The sequence below is a fragment of the Varroa destructor genome, unplaced genomic scaffold, assembly GCF_002443255.2.
Source record: "Varroa destructor unplaced genomic scaffold, Vdes_3.0 BEIS01000002.1, whole genome shotgun sequence".
In the NCBI taxonomy this organism is placed as follows: domain Eukaryota; kingdom Metazoa; phylum Arthropoda; class Arachnida; order Mesostigmata; family Varroidae; genus Varroa; species Varroa destructor.
The window spans coordinates 50132317-50151489 of record NW_019211455.1 but is presented as its reverse complement, the minus strand read 5'-3'; the positions used below and the strand labels follow the sequence as shown (position 1 = coordinate 50151489).

The 19173-nt window shown below is 43.0% G+C and overlaps 1 protein-coding gene across 5 annotated transcripts in view; it reads left to right on the top strand.

Moving 5' to 3' along the window:
* mGluR (metabotropic Glutamate Receptor) overlaps positions 1-19173 on the top strand; it is a 271206-nt gene that overhangs the window by 197222 nt on the left and 54811 nt on the right. For 4 of the 5 annotated variants that reach the window (XR_015320567.1, XM_086979510.1, XM_022789810.2 and 1 more), the window contains exons 3-6: positions 1985-2858; positions 10318-10587; positions 15166-15336; positions 18953-19099. Coding sequence is in view for 4 of the 5 variants with exons in the window: in XM_086979510.1 (XP_086835636.1) it covers positions 2058-2858; positions 10318-10587; positions 15166-15336; positions 18953-19099 (1389 nt within the window). In the remaining variant the exon portion in view is untranslated. Of the gene's footprint in view, positions 1-98; positions 204-1984; positions 2859-10317; positions 10588-15165; positions 15337-18952; positions 19100-19173 lie in introns of all 5 variants that reach the window. The other variant, XM_086979508.1, reaches the window with a different exon arrangement.

Below are 19173 nucleotides of genomic sequence, written 5' to 3'. Positions count from 1 at the left end.
TGATCGAAACATTGTGTCGAGTTCAGACTCCAAAGTTTGGGTGAAAAAAATATATTTTTGACACCTACCCTATTGTGCCCTTTACCCGTGTCAAACAGCTGTCGAAGCAACACCTAATATTTGCGCCGTATACAACGAGGACTCTGCTGACAGGACAGCTGTGCGAGCTGGAGGATACACCTCGTCCCGACCAGCCGCTTGAGGTCAATGACGATCGATTGAAAGCACTTAGGAAGGCGACCGATAAACAACTTACAGACTGGGCGTGAAAATAGACATGACCATTGTCAGGCATTTTGTATATATGATACTTATTGGAAAACTGTGGGTTTTATGAAATGAATGAAATAACAAAGAAACACAGTCCTTATTGATCCTACATAGTTTGTCCCCGGAACGAGGCAACACGCAACCACAATCGACAGGTTTTCAGACACGTGACGAGAAGCGGTCTTCACGTCTGTATAAAAGGGTGGCTTTGGAAGCTACGCTTAAGCTCCAATTCAGACCAAATTTATATTTGAAGAGGACAATGATCTGCGTTTGGTGAGAGTGGAAGGGTGTTTTATATTCAAAATGGTAGAGAAAAACACTAGGCTTAAACAAGGATCGTCATAGGACCCAGTTACTGCAGGTGAATGAGGCTACCCAGCAGAAAAGGTTTGGTAGACGAGACAGAGTTATCTTTCCCTAGGCCGACTATGATAAAAATTAGTAGAGCTCTTCTGCAAGAGGGTTCTTCATACCTGTGTTATTCTCCGGCTACACAGCGATGGATTATCATATTTTCCGGGTAGTAACAAATTAAACTAGTAAAAGAAAATTTGGAGTGAAGAAAATTAATCAGTTGTTTAATAGCAGGATTGTTTTGGTAGAAAGTGAAGGCCAGTATATGATATTTATATAATTTACTGTCTTAGCTTTACTGAAATGTTGCATGTTCTGTTAAGTGGAAAAACTCATTATATATATATACGTATATAAATGTCCTATTAGTACTATCAACAATAGTCCTACGATTACTTTGCTAGTTTTATACCCGAACCAATAAGAGATTGATATCTGCGAAATATCCTTGACAGCTGAAGTAATCTGATTTTCTGTGCTCGATGCAATGAGAGCATATTTAAGCTATGTGAGTGACGCCGAGTTTCCGAAAACTTCGATGTGTACAGTAAAACCTCTCGAGGGCACTTTATTCCGTTTTTTTATACACTTAACCTCCATGTTTCGAGTTGTACGCCCAGTGTTGCCGCTAAGCATTCGATCAGACAACTCCCCAGAGCACGAAACGAACCGTGTGTCTCTGCCCGTGTTCGAACCTAGACCACAACATCTCCCTAAGATTAGCTGACAAATATATTGTCCTTAAGCTATCGCGCCTTATCGTCGCGCATACGTGTCTGCTTAATACGTTCTAACAAGAATAAATAAACCATGATCTTGTTTATTAAATACACAAGGCTCGTTCTATAACACTAGACGTTCTAGAGGAATTCTACATGCATGTAGAAACCTTCAATTCTGCAACATATTTATGTTGAAGAATTGAGGTAAGAGCTCGGAATGGACAGAAGGCGATGCATATAGTTAAGAGCAGACGGTACGTCGATTACTAGTGGGAGCTAATGTAGTAGGCGCGCTACTTAAATGCTAATAGGTAGGAACAACGAGCACATAACACACGATAAGACGCAAATATAAAACACGCGTTGGATCATTGCGTACTTAAGTAGTGATGTGTTACTTTGCCCTGAGAGAAATTTTGTACAAAAGGGAAATATAAAAAAAGTAGGGTGTACAGCGAAGAAACTATTAACCTATATGAATATTTTTATTGAATGAAATAGCTACTAGCAGTTTTAATAAAAATAAGAAGTGGCCAGTTGCGCGCCAACAGGTACGTCCCCAACGTAGTCTGAAACGCATGTGCAACTTTAAAGAAGTACCGCCTATTTTTTGTTCTTTTTTGTTCTTGTCACAGGGGGGTACGGTGGAGGCGCGAGCAGAGAACGAAACAAATTACCACGGAAGAAGGATCAGCCGAGTTAGCAGCGATGACGCCACAACGTTGGGGTTCAACGCCGGATTGCGTCGGTGCTGTGACAGTGGAAGAAGCACAAGAAGGCGACGGCACTTTTTACTACTTTCCTTCGCCGCACATCAGAGGTTTATGTTCTCCAGTTTTGGCAGAACGTTCTCCTGTTATTACTGTCGAAAAGGATTCTCGATTAATCGACATTGTGGACGCGGTGCGAGGCGGTGTCGACATGTGCTTTAACACCAACAGCTGCATCAGCTTTGAGAAAGCTGCTTGCAGCACTAACAATGAAACAAGCGAAAGAAGAGCCTGTAACGATAGCGCGAAGGCGAACTGTTGCGGAATGCAGCGCACAAACTTCCCTCGTCGTCTGCTAGCTCAAGAAAACATCGCGCTGATTCTCGACGGAATTTCGCGGTTTATTGGAGAATCACGAATAAGCTCTATTTTGTCATCAGTGGCGCAGCTACCGGCAAATAGGTTGAATTCGTCTTTGTTCCTTCAGCCTAGTCTCATGGCGGCGGCGACGCCGTTTTTTACGATGGCGTTAGCAGACCGCCAAAGTATAGCTGTGATGTCGCTAAGCATGATCCTGGCGCTGGTGTCAGCGGCGTGGCGAATGGTCGGTGACGTACTTTATGGCTGTGGAGCGGATAGAAGTGGGATATGGGGCGTGCGGCTGCTCCTGCTGGCCGGGCTGCTGTCGGGGGAGGCCGGCCGGGGGGCGCAGGGGGGCGCAGGTGGGGGCGCACACGCCCTTAAGGCTCACATTCCCGGCGACATCATTCTCGGTGGACTTTTCCCTATACATGTCAAGGTGAGTGTAAACCAAAACTTAAGAAATGCTCGTTAGTCGGTCACGACTCGAGCTGCTGCTCGAAAACGGCTTTAATAACTTCTATGATTTATGAGTCAAAGTTTGATTTGAAGATAAAATATTATTGTAAAAGTAACGTACTCGAGGGAAGTTATTAAACTCCCTTTACAAAAGGTAAAACTAAGTTATACTTTAATAGAAGTACGAGAAAGAAGTTTAGATGAGCGTTTTCAACAGTCTGTTCGGCAATGGTTAACGACCGGTGAAATATCCTAGCGCAAAATTTGCCTTGTCCTTCAAGTGCTTCACGACGAAAATACAACTGGATTTTGAAAAATGATCTGATAGCTCATATTATTTCCAGCATATTGTTTAGAACGTTTGAAAAAGGTGTATGTTTATACAGTCGGCTTTTCCATTCAGCGATCCAATGTTTGCATTTCTTTCGATATAACCTATAACATGTTAAGGAATCAGAGGAGCCACAGTGACGGTTTAATTATAATCGAAGCGCGCAATGATTGCAATGAAGCAGCTAACGGGGTTATCGATTTCGGCAGGCTACATACGACATAATACGACAGAGTAACGGAATAACAAGTACTGAGTAGCGTATCCTTTGTTTTGTCTTTAATTTCGTATCTTTTTCTTATCAAAACCAAGTGAGATTACTGCCAAAATCACCCACGCATACATGAACCACATTGAAATATTTGAGTAGAAGAGAGCCAGACCTGTGGATTCTACAGAAGATATGTGCATATGGTTTAGCTGCATACGATTCTGTGAAACATTCGGGTATGGACATGACTGTTGTTTAAACGCGTGCCCGTTACCCGTGCCAGAGCAAATCTGCCTTTTCGTATTGTGTGCAATATTGTTGCACACTCCACTCAGTGCTCTTCGTCGAGGGCGTCGTTAAGCGCCCCCAGAATGCGCCCCTATTCATATGTAAGTTTTTGTTTCATGCTAATAGTGTTGTCTCATACGTCAGCCATCGAAAACAAAAGTTCTTTAACCTTTAAAGTTTTTATCCAGCAATAATACTGGACTTGTGAACATCTTGGAAAAAAGTTTGGCGAATATTCTTTCATTTTGCGCTCGGCGTTGGCGCTAGCAGCTTTTATTGATTTCGCCACAAACGATGAGCCTTACGAGCAGGACGCTTTACTACCTGGAAGCGTTGATTTTACATTTAACGTATCGAAGTAAATTTTCCATTTGACGGGCATTTATATGAAGCAAAAAGCCGCTTAAACATTGTGCTGTTAAACGAAAGACCGCTGTGTAGATGCTGCTCCCCATGGAGTAGTAATATTGCACTTTGTTTGATGAGTCATTACTTAGTAACCAGGTCGAGAGATAGCAACGAATTAAACTCCATTCCTGTAGAAGAACTTGATTTACGTCAAGGCCCAACCCTTTCCAGCTTACTGTTTAATATCTCACATAACTCTGCCAGGTCTTCAAACTCGCCTGCGGAACAGCATGATGCACATAAACAAATTACGAAATAGAGTGGAACTTGCCAGGGAGCCTTTTGTCATTTTTTCATCATCAAACATCTGCGTGCTAGCGGAACGAAGCGAAAATTGAGGAACACATTTAGATTCATTCAAAATAAAACATCTCAGGTGTAACATAGTTTCTACGTCTAGCATTATAACACACATTCGTTTATTAAAAAGGCGCCTCCTTATAAATTGAGATATAAGTGTGGTGCACTTTGATGTGATGGGAAATACCAATATCCTTTACGGTACACAGAAAAAGAATATTGTCATCGTTGCTTTCCACCGTTGATCTAAACGTGACAGCAGGGGCTACGCCGAAGACGCCGTAGCCTACTCTGGAGTCTAAGCCAGTTTTCTGTCTTCGCACTCAACCTTTATCCATAGCCCTTCTGCTGGGCTGCATTGGGCGAAAAGCCACCTCAAATGCCTAGCCGTGGCTGCCCTCATCGCTCAGCCAGTCTTTGCCGCCCTTAGCAACAACATCACAATCTTCCAGACGACCTGCTGACCCAGCAACCGACCTTCAACCACATTCTTCCACTTGACTGGACCTGCTCCTAAGGTCTGGTGGTCGATAGCGAGTTGGCAACAGGTTATCTCCACAAATCCCCAGGCATCTCTGTCAAAGAAAAATCTGGAAGCCGAAGGCATCACCGTCTATACAAGTAAAAATTACTGAGACGAAAAGCGAGACACAACTGTTCAGCAAAGCCAGTGCGAGACATGTTACAGGAGACAAAGAGTGTGAGAACTCAATTTGGTTCGAGCTTTATTTGTTTTTTTCTGTTATTTGTATATGCATGCAAGTGTAGTTAAGGAAGTTAGCACGTACCAATCGATGATCATGCAATATGCGAGACCTTTCAGTTTGCCTGTTGCTGCGGCTTTGGAAAAACGATGTTTAATAAGGCATCAACTGAACACAGACTACATTATTCCGACCGTTATATCCGAGTCGTTAGATAAATGCGGTGATCTATTCGATGTGGTTCATCAGTACATCCGTATTGTGTTAGATACGCCAATTTCGCTGGTACACAACACGAAGTTGGCTTTATTAGGGAACAACAACTGTGGATCTGACCGAATAATGTTTTTCAAGCTACACACCTAGGTAGCTAGGTCGTTCGAAGGAAAGACGTTGTTTAGCTAACGTTGAATTGAGGGGCGATTAATCGGTGCGATATCAGTAACGGTACAGAATCGAATAGGCCTCCGCTGTGACGCTTGACCAAAGATTACTGGCAGGTGCTGCCAAGAGCTCTGAGACCCTCTTTTCCTTTGCCTTGTCACATAACAACATTCGTCGCGTCATATCGGATACCAGCTGACCGCTAGATGGACATGGCAAATTTTCAACAAATACGCAACAAATACGTCGAGGGCCGAGATAAGGCGAAGTTGGAGGGAGTACAGAACTGATTGGAAGAAGAAAGGATTGAGCAGCTACTTGGCAGCTACCTTCAACCTCGGGGGCAGCATACTTGCAGGCATATGTCATCCCGTGTGATACATTTTTTCTGCAGAGACCAAGAAGAGCTTATATAGCGGGATAGAAAGTTCTAAATGGCCAAGCGAGCCAGGTAACTTACGAGCTTAATACTGAGAATATGTGTAGGTGGTACTCGCTTATTAAAAGTTGTGTCTAATTTTCTTCTGTCAGTTTTGGCTATATTTGTCTTACTATCGTTTATTACCAAAATACGACAACACGGCCAAAGGCTCCGCTCTGACTCAGCTGTAGATATTAGCTTCTAGCAAGAATCGGCGACCTTCTCGAAGTGGTGTCCTGCTTTGCAGATTTAGCATGATATGCTATGCTGATATGATTACGAAAACGGACCATTTGGAATAACGTCTGACAATAAGTTAGACCAGCTCGCATAGGGACACACAGGGAATGCCGACGTCAAATGCGCAGGTGTAAATTGGATATTTATTTGTTTTCCCTCTATGCCTGTTCTTTTCTCATTGCCATCCTGCAAATATTTTGAGACGCTGATACTTGCAGGATAATCAGGATTACTGCAGGAGGCATCAGGATCTTGCAGGATCTCCATCCTTGCAGGATGGAGATCCTGATTATTCTGAGCAGCTAACTTGCGTGACGAAAACTACGGAATGCTCAAATGTGACCGATCATGTTGTAACGCATATTATGATGAATGCATAAAAAAACACTTAATATTAAGTGTATTATTGAAAATGAATTCTTCTCATGAAGATGTTCGTGGAAAAGACTGAGTTTCCAATAGCCTCAGCTAACGGACGTTGAATTGCGGAAACTCCGTCAGCAGCATCTTTGCTTCAATATTGGTCTTTACGTAGGTTTGTGTAATAGTTTCCAAATGACAAGCCGGTGTCGCTATGTAGAATTCAAACGTTCATTCTTACTTGCCGGTTTCCAAGTTGTCGTGTGTGCTTGAGGAAAATACTTAGAAAATTCACGATCAGATTTACCTTAACTTCTGCAACCTGCTGTCGTGCTTGCTAGAAAGGTGCAAGGATCATTTTCGGAGACCGATGCTGTTTTACTAACGTTTCTGATACCAAAATAAACTTACGCTAAAAAGACTAAACGGCAATAAAATCAGAAACAAAAAAATACTCTGTCAGACCCAAGAGCTGCTGCACTTTTGAAACTTTCGAATTTGTGTATTCGGACACACCCGTCAAGGATAGCGAAGTGCATCGAAATTACGGAAGTGGATGCCGTTCGGAACTCCATAACACAAGAGAAAGCGCTGCCGCGTGGTAGCTGTTGTTGTTGAAAAAAGGCATGTATATTAACAACAGCTGACTCGGCTGGGCAAGTGAGTAACTCTTACGCAATAAACTTGCTGATGGTCGTGGGCCAGCGTAAGGTATGGCTAGTGGGGGCCCAGTCATAGCCTTTCGAGGTCGCGCCTACACAGTAGGTTATCACCTCCGCCATAATACCGAATACACTTCCAGTTTAAACATTAACCTTTCAAGCTCCTGCCACCCGGTCCGATCCTCGTTGTCTCCCACCAGGTTGTTCGCCTGTCTTTCTATAAATCTGTTCTGCCCATTGGAAGCTGAGCCAAGGAAAAGCTTACTGAAGTTCGTCTACTGGAGGCTTCATTACTTGAACGGGATTACGTGTATCGAAAAAGGTCATATTTTAAAAAAATCCCCTCCTTGCACTGTGACGGCAACGACACCTAGGTTTCCACGACTACATTGACAGGACGATGGGAAGCTATTGGAGTTGGTGCTTTTTGTGTAGTGAAAAATATGTGACCTTCTATCTCGCCAGCCAGGTAAGTCAGCAACCTGCTCTTCCTCTTGCTTGTGAGGCGGTGGCGTTGTAAATACTGTGCTAAAGCGAAACACCTTTGCCCGTCTGCTTGGCCTGCGAAGCTTAACACGGCCATTCTGCAACAATGCCAGTTTATCGTTTTGAGAAGGAAGGAAAATAAAAAAGGAGAAAATGGTAACACTAGAGGGAGGAAAAAAAAGGAGATCATGGTAAGAGTGCTTGCTTGGCTGATGTTACCGGCAAATCCGTCGCTCAGGGGATAAGGTTTGTTGAGTGGTCCGACCGGCATCTATAATAAGGATGATTGAAGAAGATCCGCAATGTTATAGGTGTACTTGCCCTTTCGTTCCCATGGCACCCAGCCTTACTTGCAGGAGTAGCAGGAACTGTCACGCCTTCAAGTTTCTTTCTGTTTCTTCCATTCGATCGATCAGGTTTTTATGCGGCCTGGATGTTGAGTTCATCTAATTAGCTCGATACGTTACGTTTTTCATGCGAGCTTATTACTATAAGTTTGCTGAGAAATAAGAATGAGGGGTCGTAGGAGGATGGTCTAGGTACGAACTGGAACAAGTATGAGCACAGGTTACTTCGTTACTATTGCACTGTTTGGGTCGTGGTGCCCAGCAATGAGTTAATCAGTGGCTGCGGTGGTAACAAAGATAGTCACTAGATTAATATACCTCGACGCCAAAGTGACATAGGATTGGGTCTGCTATCGCCTCTGGCATTGTGCCATTGTCACAGCCGATAGCTGCACCTATTGTGTGCATGTGCCGTCCGTGTCCACGGTGTATGTATAAATGCACATCTGTCACTGAAGGGGAGAGAACCAGGTATCGATCGAACCTACTTCGATGGATGAAGTGGCCGTGGTTGCTATTGTTGATCGGTGCTATTGTTACCGTGCGTAAAGAGGACACTGGAAAGTATCCTCTGTTGCTTTAACATTGAAGTTTGCCGATACCACCAGTTTAGTGCCGTCACTAGATTCAGGGTGTATTGTGAGTAATACATTTTCACATACTATATGTGCCCTTGGTATATTCAGACATATACACATCCCATACACGCTTACCGATCGCTGTTCGTGCTCCTTGCAATGACACAATCACCCCTATCACGCAGAGCGAGAGCAGTGGTGGACACAGCCTTTTTTTAGGCAGCTAGGTAAATAAGTGGACGCAACCCACTCAGGTTAGGGAGGATGAAAAGCAAAATTGCCGACGGCATTATATAAGGGTTAATATGTATGTACGCACGCACGCTAGGGGCAGGTCGTCATCGCCGCTGTTGTTGTTGTGACTCCAGGAGTGAATAGCCTAAACAAATGCTCGCTCCTTATAATCGAGCAGCATTGACGGGCGATGTTTGCTATCAACTCTATGTGAAGTTCTGGGGAAGTGGACAGATGCCAGTTGGGTAGATGATATGATGCACTGTTCTGGCTTGAAGAGATCGAATTCGATCGACTGCTTTTGTTAGTGCGCTGCTGTCTTTGATGCAATAGTCTTCACTGTTGCTGCTGCTACCAATATTGCAGCCGTTGGTCGCAGACTGAGGTTTAATTTTATTCCCTAGCTTCTTACTGACCCCTCAAATCTCCTGATTTATGTTGTCGAGAACCTTCGTACGAACTCTTTTTACGTAACGTTGAAACGAAGTGTATCTCGGCTCTAATTCTTAATTGACGCGTAGGTAGTGCTAATATAACCATGTAGCTCGAAATAAAAGCGGACTTTTTGAAGACGGGAACAAGAGTGCGGACGCGCGTCGGACAAGAGGAACAGTATGATCTTTAAGTGTTTAACACCATCCAAGGGCGACAATGATTAACAAGCGTGGTTACCTGCTTCGAATACTCCCTATCTATACAACCCCTAACTATGTAGCCAAACCATATGACATGTATAGAGCAGGTATTAAATACAATCTAGTGTAAGATCAAAGAGTTTGCATGACTTTCGGATAGACTTTAAGTTTGCACTTGTTAGCAGGTAACTATTATTCAAATACGTTTAGTATTTGACAGTAATCGTGTTAGAACAGTGATCATTCGTAGTCCTCTAAAACCAATCCAGAATTTTGATTTGATTAAGCTTATTACTTGCTTGACCTATTTATGTTTTCGGTAGATCAAATAGAGCTCAGACTTTGATATAGAAGATCTTCAATCATTATAACCTAGACGCGATATAACCGCGTATATCCCTATATATGTATAACAACTACACCCCTGACACAGAAAAACTGATTTCTAGCACACAGCGCACTTACGGCATTCGCAGTTTTCATACGCAGAAACCGCTTTATTGCACTGGCTAAAAGGAAGATCGAGAAAATGCAAGGGTTTATGCAGTAGACAAGAGTTGATAATTGTGAGCACCATTCGACCTAGGCTGGTAATGACGAAGTACCCATGCACTAGAGCCCTTCATGTTTAGCCCTCAAATTTCTGGCTCGGGAAGTGAACTCTGCCGGCTACACCTTGGGCTATAATGCTACACGCGTAGGTAAGAAAATAAAACGCCATGCATATATATTTTTTGTTGGAGTTTCTTGTCGCTAGGTTTAATAAAACCCTAGTCTGACGGGTAAGACACAAACTAATTTTTTCACTGATAGTTTGCTTACGCAGTTCCCTTTTATGGCTGTATTTCAGGGCGAAAACGCCAAATGCGGTGGCATAAACAAGGATCGAGGCATCCAACGCCTGGAGGCAATGTTGTTCGCCATCGACCGCATCAACGAGGATGAGACGCTTCTGCCCGGCGTCAGGCTGGGTGCAACCATCCTCGACACCTGCTCTTCCGACTCATATGCTCTCAACCAGAGTCTCGAGTTTATTCGCGCCTCCATCAACACCGCCGATCCGCACAACTACTATTGCCATGGCGGGGGCAACTTGACACTCAAACCAGAAGCTAGTGCCGTAAGTATCGTTGCTTGTCCCTCAGCCGCAATCAGTAGTAACTGGCTAACATGTTACTCATTACAGATTTTCTTAACTTAACTTGACAACGAAGCAATATGGACGCATTTCGATTACAAGCTAAATTGCATGAAAGACATTCGTCTCTTTTTTCAGCCAACATACGCATATGGCCACTCGGGACCTGAAGCAGCGAATCTCCCCCGTAACACACATAAGTTTGTATAGGCCGTGGTAGTAGTAGTTTATCATCATTATCGTTGATCCATAGAGTATGATAATAATTAACAAATGTGTGTCGACTGTCGTTTAATTAAAGTAAAAATACTAGTCTTGACCCGTTCGAGATTGGTAACTTTGAATTCATATTCTCATAAATAAGTCAAGTCAGAATTTTATATTTAAGGTTTGTCCTATGTATAAAGCCTACCGTTACTACTATTACCACAATAACAGTATGTGCTGATTCAAAGACCTTTTATAATAGAACTGATCTCACAATTACGTTTCACGCCATTACTTTCGACGTGGCTCAAGAGCTTATATACCCGACTTCCTGATTACGATGCGACATACACGGATCTTGTGCTCTTTCAACTAACGTAGCACAACCTTAGAGGAGAATAGTACACCCGTAGTGAAATGTGTCATTTCTTTAAGTCTAATTTTTGGCTGTTTACATTGAGGTAGAGCCTCGTACAAGTATTCACCAGCTTTAGCAGTGGATGTTGTCCCAAGCAGTGTTAACGTTGACAGATATAGGAAGATAGTAACTGCTACATAGGGAATCGTGCGTGGCGTGAGATTTGTACCGATGTCGACGAAACAGACTCTAGGGCACTCGAGGATAAGAGGGTCTGTTACTTGTAAAGTGATCATCCGCAGAGGCAGCCAAAGAGACTCGTCTATATAATTGCCTCTCATGCATAATGCAACCTCACAGTCGTCTGGACCAAAGCACATTCGTCGTCTTGGTGTTTCGTATTGTCCTTGTTGATTCAAGATGCCTGTGAGACGCTTGTTGCTCCATTTCCTTGAATACCGGACGAAAGCCACTAAGATGTCGAAGGGCTCAGCATTTTATGGAAGTTATCAAAAAAAATAAGAAACTGGACACAGATGCCTGGAAAAGGTTCGCGCGAGCGCTGACTAGGAAATCGCACTGCCGCCGGCCACATTTCGCGCTTGGCTGCTTAACAGAGGCGTCATGGGAAATCCTATTAGGACTAGCGCGAACCTTAGCGGCTTTCGACCTCCTTTCACTCGGCAACTGGTTAATAGTGAAAGATAATGAAAACAATGGTGAGGGCGGCAGTGAAGCGACTAATCAACCAACAGAATGGAACGTATGACAAATTGTTTTCTTTTTCTCCGCATAGACATTTGTTCTCGTCCAATTAGCTTCTCGAGTCGAGTTAGTTGACCTGCCAATGTCGGAGTTTGTGGGTCATTGCTGCTCTTGCCACTACGGTCTGCAGCGTGCTGAAAGCCTTGCTTGCCAGCGGCCTGTTTCAGAGCTGGATCTCTTTGCTGTTCTTTGACAGCGAGACCATGGGGTATGTACACACGCTGTTGGTCTCTTCTTTCATTCTGTACAGCTCGTGAAACACTGCGATCTTTTTGCATACTTTGTGCAACGCATAGCCGGCTAGTGTTACCCAAATTGGCATTGCTGTTGCAGCTCTTATGGCAGCGTGAATTTCCTATCAGTATCGTGTACTCATACCGCAAGCATGTTTCGCAGATAGCCATAGACGCTGCCCAACGGACAGTCTAACAGCATTAAACAGGAACTAAGGCAAGCCTTCGTCGTACATCCGTCCTCTTCAAGCGTGTCCCGTCGTCATGTACTGTGTCACACTCCGAATCGTCAGGAAAGTGCTCGGCGACAGTACGAGAGTAAGGCGATGCATAAGCGTGTGCGAAGGGCAGGAACTTGCAGTTCGAGTTTGTCCGTTGATTCACTGTCGTTTCAAAGCTGGATTCGAGCTGTTGGACGGGGAGGTAAGGTCAAAGCCGTCGATATTATCGCTTCTTGTCGATCGACACGGTGCTTGGCAGCGAATCTGCCATACGTCAGGTCATCTATAACAGCCTCGTTTGCACTTCAATTTCGTGTCGGGGAAGTCATCGGGAGGAACTGCCACGAGTTTCGGCACAACACACGTAAGGTTGGCGGGACGGTCATGTGCCATTGTTGCCGTGGGCCTTCAGACAGGCACTTGTTACTCTCAGCCGTTCACAAGCCTTCATGCTCTCGATTCGCAGCTCAAAACCTGCCGCGATTGCTCGGTTGACACCCTTAGACGCCACTGTCGTATTTGCGACGGACCCGTACGAGCGAGTAGTAACTGTTATTGTTCTAGGTGCGAATGCTAAATCAGTACGAAGACCTTTTGACAAACATTTTTACCTCCCCTCCGAGGAGATAAGCAATTCGAAAAAGTGCGCCCTCCTTAGAGTTTAGTTTTGTTGCTGGGTATCTGGTACATATTAAAAAAAGAAAAGCACGACCTTTTACTGAGAAGATATATAATTAAAATCAGAAAAAGTTTAGCATAATTTCGGAAGGGCTTCAATAATTAGACTGGCTCATTAGTAAGCCGCATAAAACAAGAAAATTCGTATTGAAATGTATCTTTATATGAGATAGGCCAACAAAATCATAAATATATCAAATCATATATGATGCAAGAGTATGCCCTTTACTATAGAATTTTGGCTATCGCAGCTGCCATGAATGCATTGGTGACATAATAAGTTGTAGACTAGATGTGGTAGAGTAAACTGGGCTACTCTAAGCAAAATAGTCAGATAACTTTTTCCTATGTGAATATAGCTAGGTACAATTGAAAAATTGAGTGCGGGCCGTCTTTCACATGCGTATGTAGTATCGACACGTGGCGTACACGTAAGTGAGAACCACGAGGATCCATTTTAGTGCAATCTAACTTTCCTGTCTACTGGCATGAGGGGGCTGGACTATCGTATTTTATTTAACCTGTTTTTAATATATAATTCGGTTAGCAATGCTAATTTTTCTATCAGTTTCTTATCCACTCAATATCCGGTTGGAAACAGCCTTATCCCAACATCCGTAACGGGCATTGGCCTTGAATAGTCTGTCTTTGTCGTATTGTTAAGGCTTTCAGAAGCTTGTCTTGCCGCGTAGAGAAATAAAGCTGTAAGAAGCGTAATACTGGAAACATTGACTAAAACACTGAAAGGCTAAACTAGGGCCACTGGTACTCCAACGAAATACATCTCCCGGAGCAAAAGTTGAAAGGAGTAAGCGGAAAAGGAGGTACGAGGCGAAGGAATTCAGCCCACCAAGAATAGATGGTGAAAAGACCAGTACGAGAGTAGGCAATAGTTACAGAGGCTAAATATGGCCATAATCGATAGGAAAGCAAAACGTTTGTTGCTTGTGAGAAATCACATGCCGCCCAGTATCGCACGCGAGGCAGCTCTAAAAAACCGGAGCTATCCTCCAGAACCGAACGGAGAAAACTTCTACTGTGGGTACTTCGTAAGCTCTTGAACTTATATGTGCGAGGCTTATGGGGCTCTAGCTAGAACTGCAGCCAAGACAGAAAACAAAGAATTGTGGTTCCCTTTTCTGGTCTGCCTACCGCCATAGCCTCCGCATTCTCCTCTGTTTTTTCTTACGCAAATTTCGGCCGCCTCAATTGTCGCTTGCGCAGATTTGGTATTTTCGTTCGAAGTGTTCCATTCTCACTCTAACGGGTGACACACTCGCTCAAGTTTGGCTGCTGGAGAGGTTTTTGCCGCGGAAGGCAAATATGGAACGAGGCAGGAGGACAATAGATGAAACGAGATCGATGCAGGGTTTGGTTAGAAAACTTCAACGAACAGGAATGAAAAAGCTAATATGAAGGAAGTTGACGGCTGGGGTTTCTCGACAAACAGTCTTCTCTAATCGGAAAGGCATTTTGGGGTTAGACATAGGTTAGTTTTTGAGGTGTTGTCAACGGCATGGGTCGAGAAGAAAGGGGGTAACAAAAAATGTATTTATCCAACAGAACGATCTCTTGTATATGGCGGGAAGGCCAAATAAAGAAGTAGGCAGACGGGCAACATGATCCATTAATCTTTTGTGAAGAAAAAGATAAGATCCTAGAGGACATTGCAACAGGGCAGTGGTCTCACAAAGTCAACGAACTACAAGAAACATTTTTTAATAGAGATTTCACGGTGGACCGAAAAGGACTCAAACTCCAAGCGCCTGGATTAGTCGCACTGATCAAACCTAGACGATGCATTGGTGCGTTCTTCACTGTGAGACGAGAGTAATGAGAACAAAAAAATAAGGGAGGGATAGGGTGGAGCAGACCGATGCCGGGCCAAAAGAACAACCGTAGAAGTTAAGATCGGGCGATGGAGCTTCATGGTCTTACACTGCCATCCCGCATATCATTGCCGTTTGTATTCAAGTTAATTCAGTGTTATGCAAAAACGTGTAAGAGAATGTCAGCAAAACGTGGCGTATGCATGTATTTATAAAGATTAATTTTCCAGTAATTTGAAGAATAACTGTCGCCATGTCGTGTTGTCCAGGCAATCAGCGGGGTGATCGGTGGCTCGTACAGCGAAGTGAGTCTGCAGGTGGCAAATCTGCTCCGGCTCTTCCGCATTCCCCAGATAAGCCCCGCGTCCACCGGCACCGCCCTTTCCGATAAGACCCGCTACGACTTCTTCGCGAGGACCGTACCGCCCGACACATTCCAGGTAAGCAGACAAATTATCTGCTAGAAATAAATATCCACATCGGCGTAAGCGTCTTTAAATAGCTATGTATCAATGGTCCAACTGTTCGAAATCCTTTTGACGTTACGACACAACTGTACAACAAGGGGATTATACGCAGTACTGACGAGATTAATGTAACTAAAATATCGTCGAAGTTTTAGATGATGACACCTAGCCTCAAACGAAGCTGGCGTTTACAGTGGCCAAAGGGTTCACAGCAGTTTTCGTGATTCTCGCGTTCGCACTAATTATATATATATATATAATATTTAATAATATGACTCTCAATACACACGAAGCAATTTCGAACCATTAAACTTTTCTGTGCATTTATAAAAAAAAATGTCAACGTACTTGTAGACTTAGGTTCTCTGAAACTGTTGCCTATCTACTGAGCGATCCATTCGAAATTCCTATATGGGGCGCTCAGCCTTCGTAAATACTGCACATAAACAATGATTGTGTGAGCTACAGCGATATTGCAGCCGTAAGGCTTTGTTTAAAATCCGTCTTATTTTACGCTAAGTATTCTCTTTGATTTTAAGGTTAGAGTACGGGCAATAGTCGATGAACCTACGAAGCTGTTTAAATAAATAGCGCAAATACTGTATATCATTTGTCACAAGACTGCATCTTAATTGTTATATTATATTATATACTGTACGTTGTATATAAATGTTTTACGTACCAGCATCAATTTATATCCGGTTTTGGACTTGATCTGTTTCATGGGTCCTTAAGTTTAATAGACAACCTCGTTATCATTGTACTGTGACCGAAACAATACGGCACATATTTGAATTTAGTTTAGAAACAGAATTACATTTACACAACACCGTTTCTAGCTGTGATATTGTCTGTCTGAAGGGGTCCTCTTACTTAGTTTTTTCCAAAGCGAAATAATAAATCAAGTTTCCTTTTGCTGCGAGCTATTTTCAAATATCGTGATTTGCGGCTACAGGACTCATCGGTATGAATTTATAGGAAGCATCCTAGTAAACAAACCCCACGGACTAAACAATAGGCAATCTGTTTATGGACGGTAAACGATCTTTGTCATAACTACAGCCGTACCATTTCCGTCCGGCCATTGTTGAAGTCTTTCCATGTATCAATATCAACACTATGCTAGGTTCATAACCTTACGTCGACAGAGAGCTGCTATTTTTTGGAGGTTGAGGGCAAATGCATTATGCAGACCAGACATCACTGAATTGTGCTTTGTCTGGTACTCTCACCCACTAAACCCTGGACCTCTTCATCAGCTTGGGCCGTGGTTCGGGTTATATTTTATATTACTTCGAAACCATGACTTGCATGTCTGCTTACCGATACCGAGCGGCCTATCTGTACTGCTAAAGCGATGCCCTATTTGACTTAATAGCCTCCCGCTTCACGACTGCCATGGGCAGCGATGACTTCAATCACCAGTTCGTCCATAGGCGGTTTCACATTGTATACCCTTCGAACCTATTTACTCTGGTAATCTCTACTCTAAAGCAAACGCAGAACGGTTTAATATTATTTTTATTATTATCTCTTTTCATCAAAGCACGCTGGACCCGGATAAACGTCACTGCAATAGTTAGTAATGTTTCGTTACTGTCGCGTACTCTATACCGCTAGAGGGGCTTAAACCGGTGCTGCCCGCTTGGCGAGTTTTCTATGAGATACGTTTCTGATACTCATGAGGTTAGCATAAAATGTCTATAATATGATGGCCGCCAATTCTTTGTTAACTTACGGAAATGTTCGTTAATAACGTAGTGTACATCGACAACCTTAGCTTCGTAACTACCTGATGAACTATCTGACGAATAGTGTCACAAAGCGTCTGCACCTAAAAGGTTTATTTACGTTTAATTATAAACACACTAGTGGGCTGACCAAACAATTAGCAATGTTTTTAAATGTATTCTTCTACATTCGTTGGGTACTTTTCTGTAGCTTCTGCAAACGACAGAGGATGTATAATGAGACAGATACGACCTTTGGGCAACTGACAGTGTTCTCTCACTGTCGCATCAATCAGGCCCATTAACGCATTGGCCACAAATTTCCCTTAACATCTGGGTTCGACTGGAACCAGCAGTTTACTCTTTTGCCCGATAAAAGTGTCCACCGTGAAAGTGACTGGCACATGAGCTAATGGTCACTCCGATTTCAGTCATCATCACTGGTACGGCCGCTGTCGCCCGTCCCATTATAGGCCTCTACGTGCGCTATCCGTCTACCATTTTGGCAACTCCATCTACTATCAATCAGAATCAATAGTTTCTTTTATATATCTATGTTTCTGTTGTTCACTGCTAATTTTAGCTGGTACTATCATTTTTTCATGATTGTTGTCAACAATTAAGGCATGGCCTAATTGAATCACTAGTAGTGAACTAACCGTATTCAAGGCCGACTGATCCCTATCGATTGATGGCGATCTATTGTTTTTGTTTGAATCGGACAAATAACGTACATGGTGTTATTACATATACAATGATTATACATTTTTCCCCGTTCGCTTACTACAAATTAGGATTTGTCTCCTCGTTGAAACTGTACGATACCTCAGCCACTGAATATTATGTGAGAGGCTCTCTCTCTCTCTCTCTCTCTCTCTAAGAATCAAATATTCCCATTTTCATCTTTATTCTATTTAGTTATATTTGTTAAACGGCACTGTCAAAGTTTACCTTTGGTCCGAGATGGTAATTTCCAACGAGATTTACAAGCTGGCGACTGAAGAGCCATCGGGAATGCACCGTCAAATCGACCCTATTTTACGAGGTGAGCTTAGGCGGCTCGAGGAGTAACGAAAATGTGTGCTTACGAGTAAATTTTACTTCTGCTTATATTGATTTAATATGCCGAAAGGGACTCTATTAGTAAATTGGAGATAATTGTTTCACGTATATGTATCGCCAGAGATCTGTCTGTCTGCGAATGTATGTATCCGTCGAATCGCTCTGCGTGGCCCGGTCAATACTCCTGGCTAGGTCGTGTGCTGAATTTTGATTGTTGGATTTTCAGACAGGGTCGGATTTTCGATGTTCTTGGACGTTCCACAGAGTGGCTCAATAGAGATATGCACCTGAGCTAAAGTTTCAATTCAGTAATTTCTTAACGACAGATCAATTAAGCAGACAATGTAAAATCGAAATCAGCTATTTTTTATGTGTAGCTAGGTTTTTAGAGCGCGGTAACAAATTATTGCGATGAACGCACGATACGATTGGAGCAGAAGCATGGACTAAATGCATGAAACATTAGAAAAGTAATAGGAAAACATTATTACGTACCACTGGGGCCGGAAGGTAAAGTCTGGTAACTGTAACGGGATGTTAAATTGTATCTCATCTACAGTAAAGCAAGCGATTTATTTTATTTTTGTGAAAAAATGGGATTATGCAAAACGAGCAACGGGATAGAAGAGACAAACCAAGTTTGAATTAGTTTTCTTTTAGACTTTTTTTTTTTTTTTTTAAGAAAATAGACATGTATTTTTAGATCAGAAGCGTAGGATAAGAGCCGCCGATTTATCGTTTAGTACAGAGATAGTGCAAATGTCTCTTTCATTGCGCTTTTTGCTGTCGCTTTCTAGGCATTAGCTATGGTTGCAGTAGTAGAAACGTTCAACTGGTCATACGTGAGCTTGGTTTATTCAGAAGGACAATATGGCGAATCGGGCCAGGAACAATTTACCAAGGAGGCTCGCCACCACAACATCTGCATAGCCATCAGTGAGAAGGTATATTAATTGCAAAACCTTGCATGGTCTACGACAGGCGAATCGTGATTCTAATCTGCCTAACTTGACGGTAA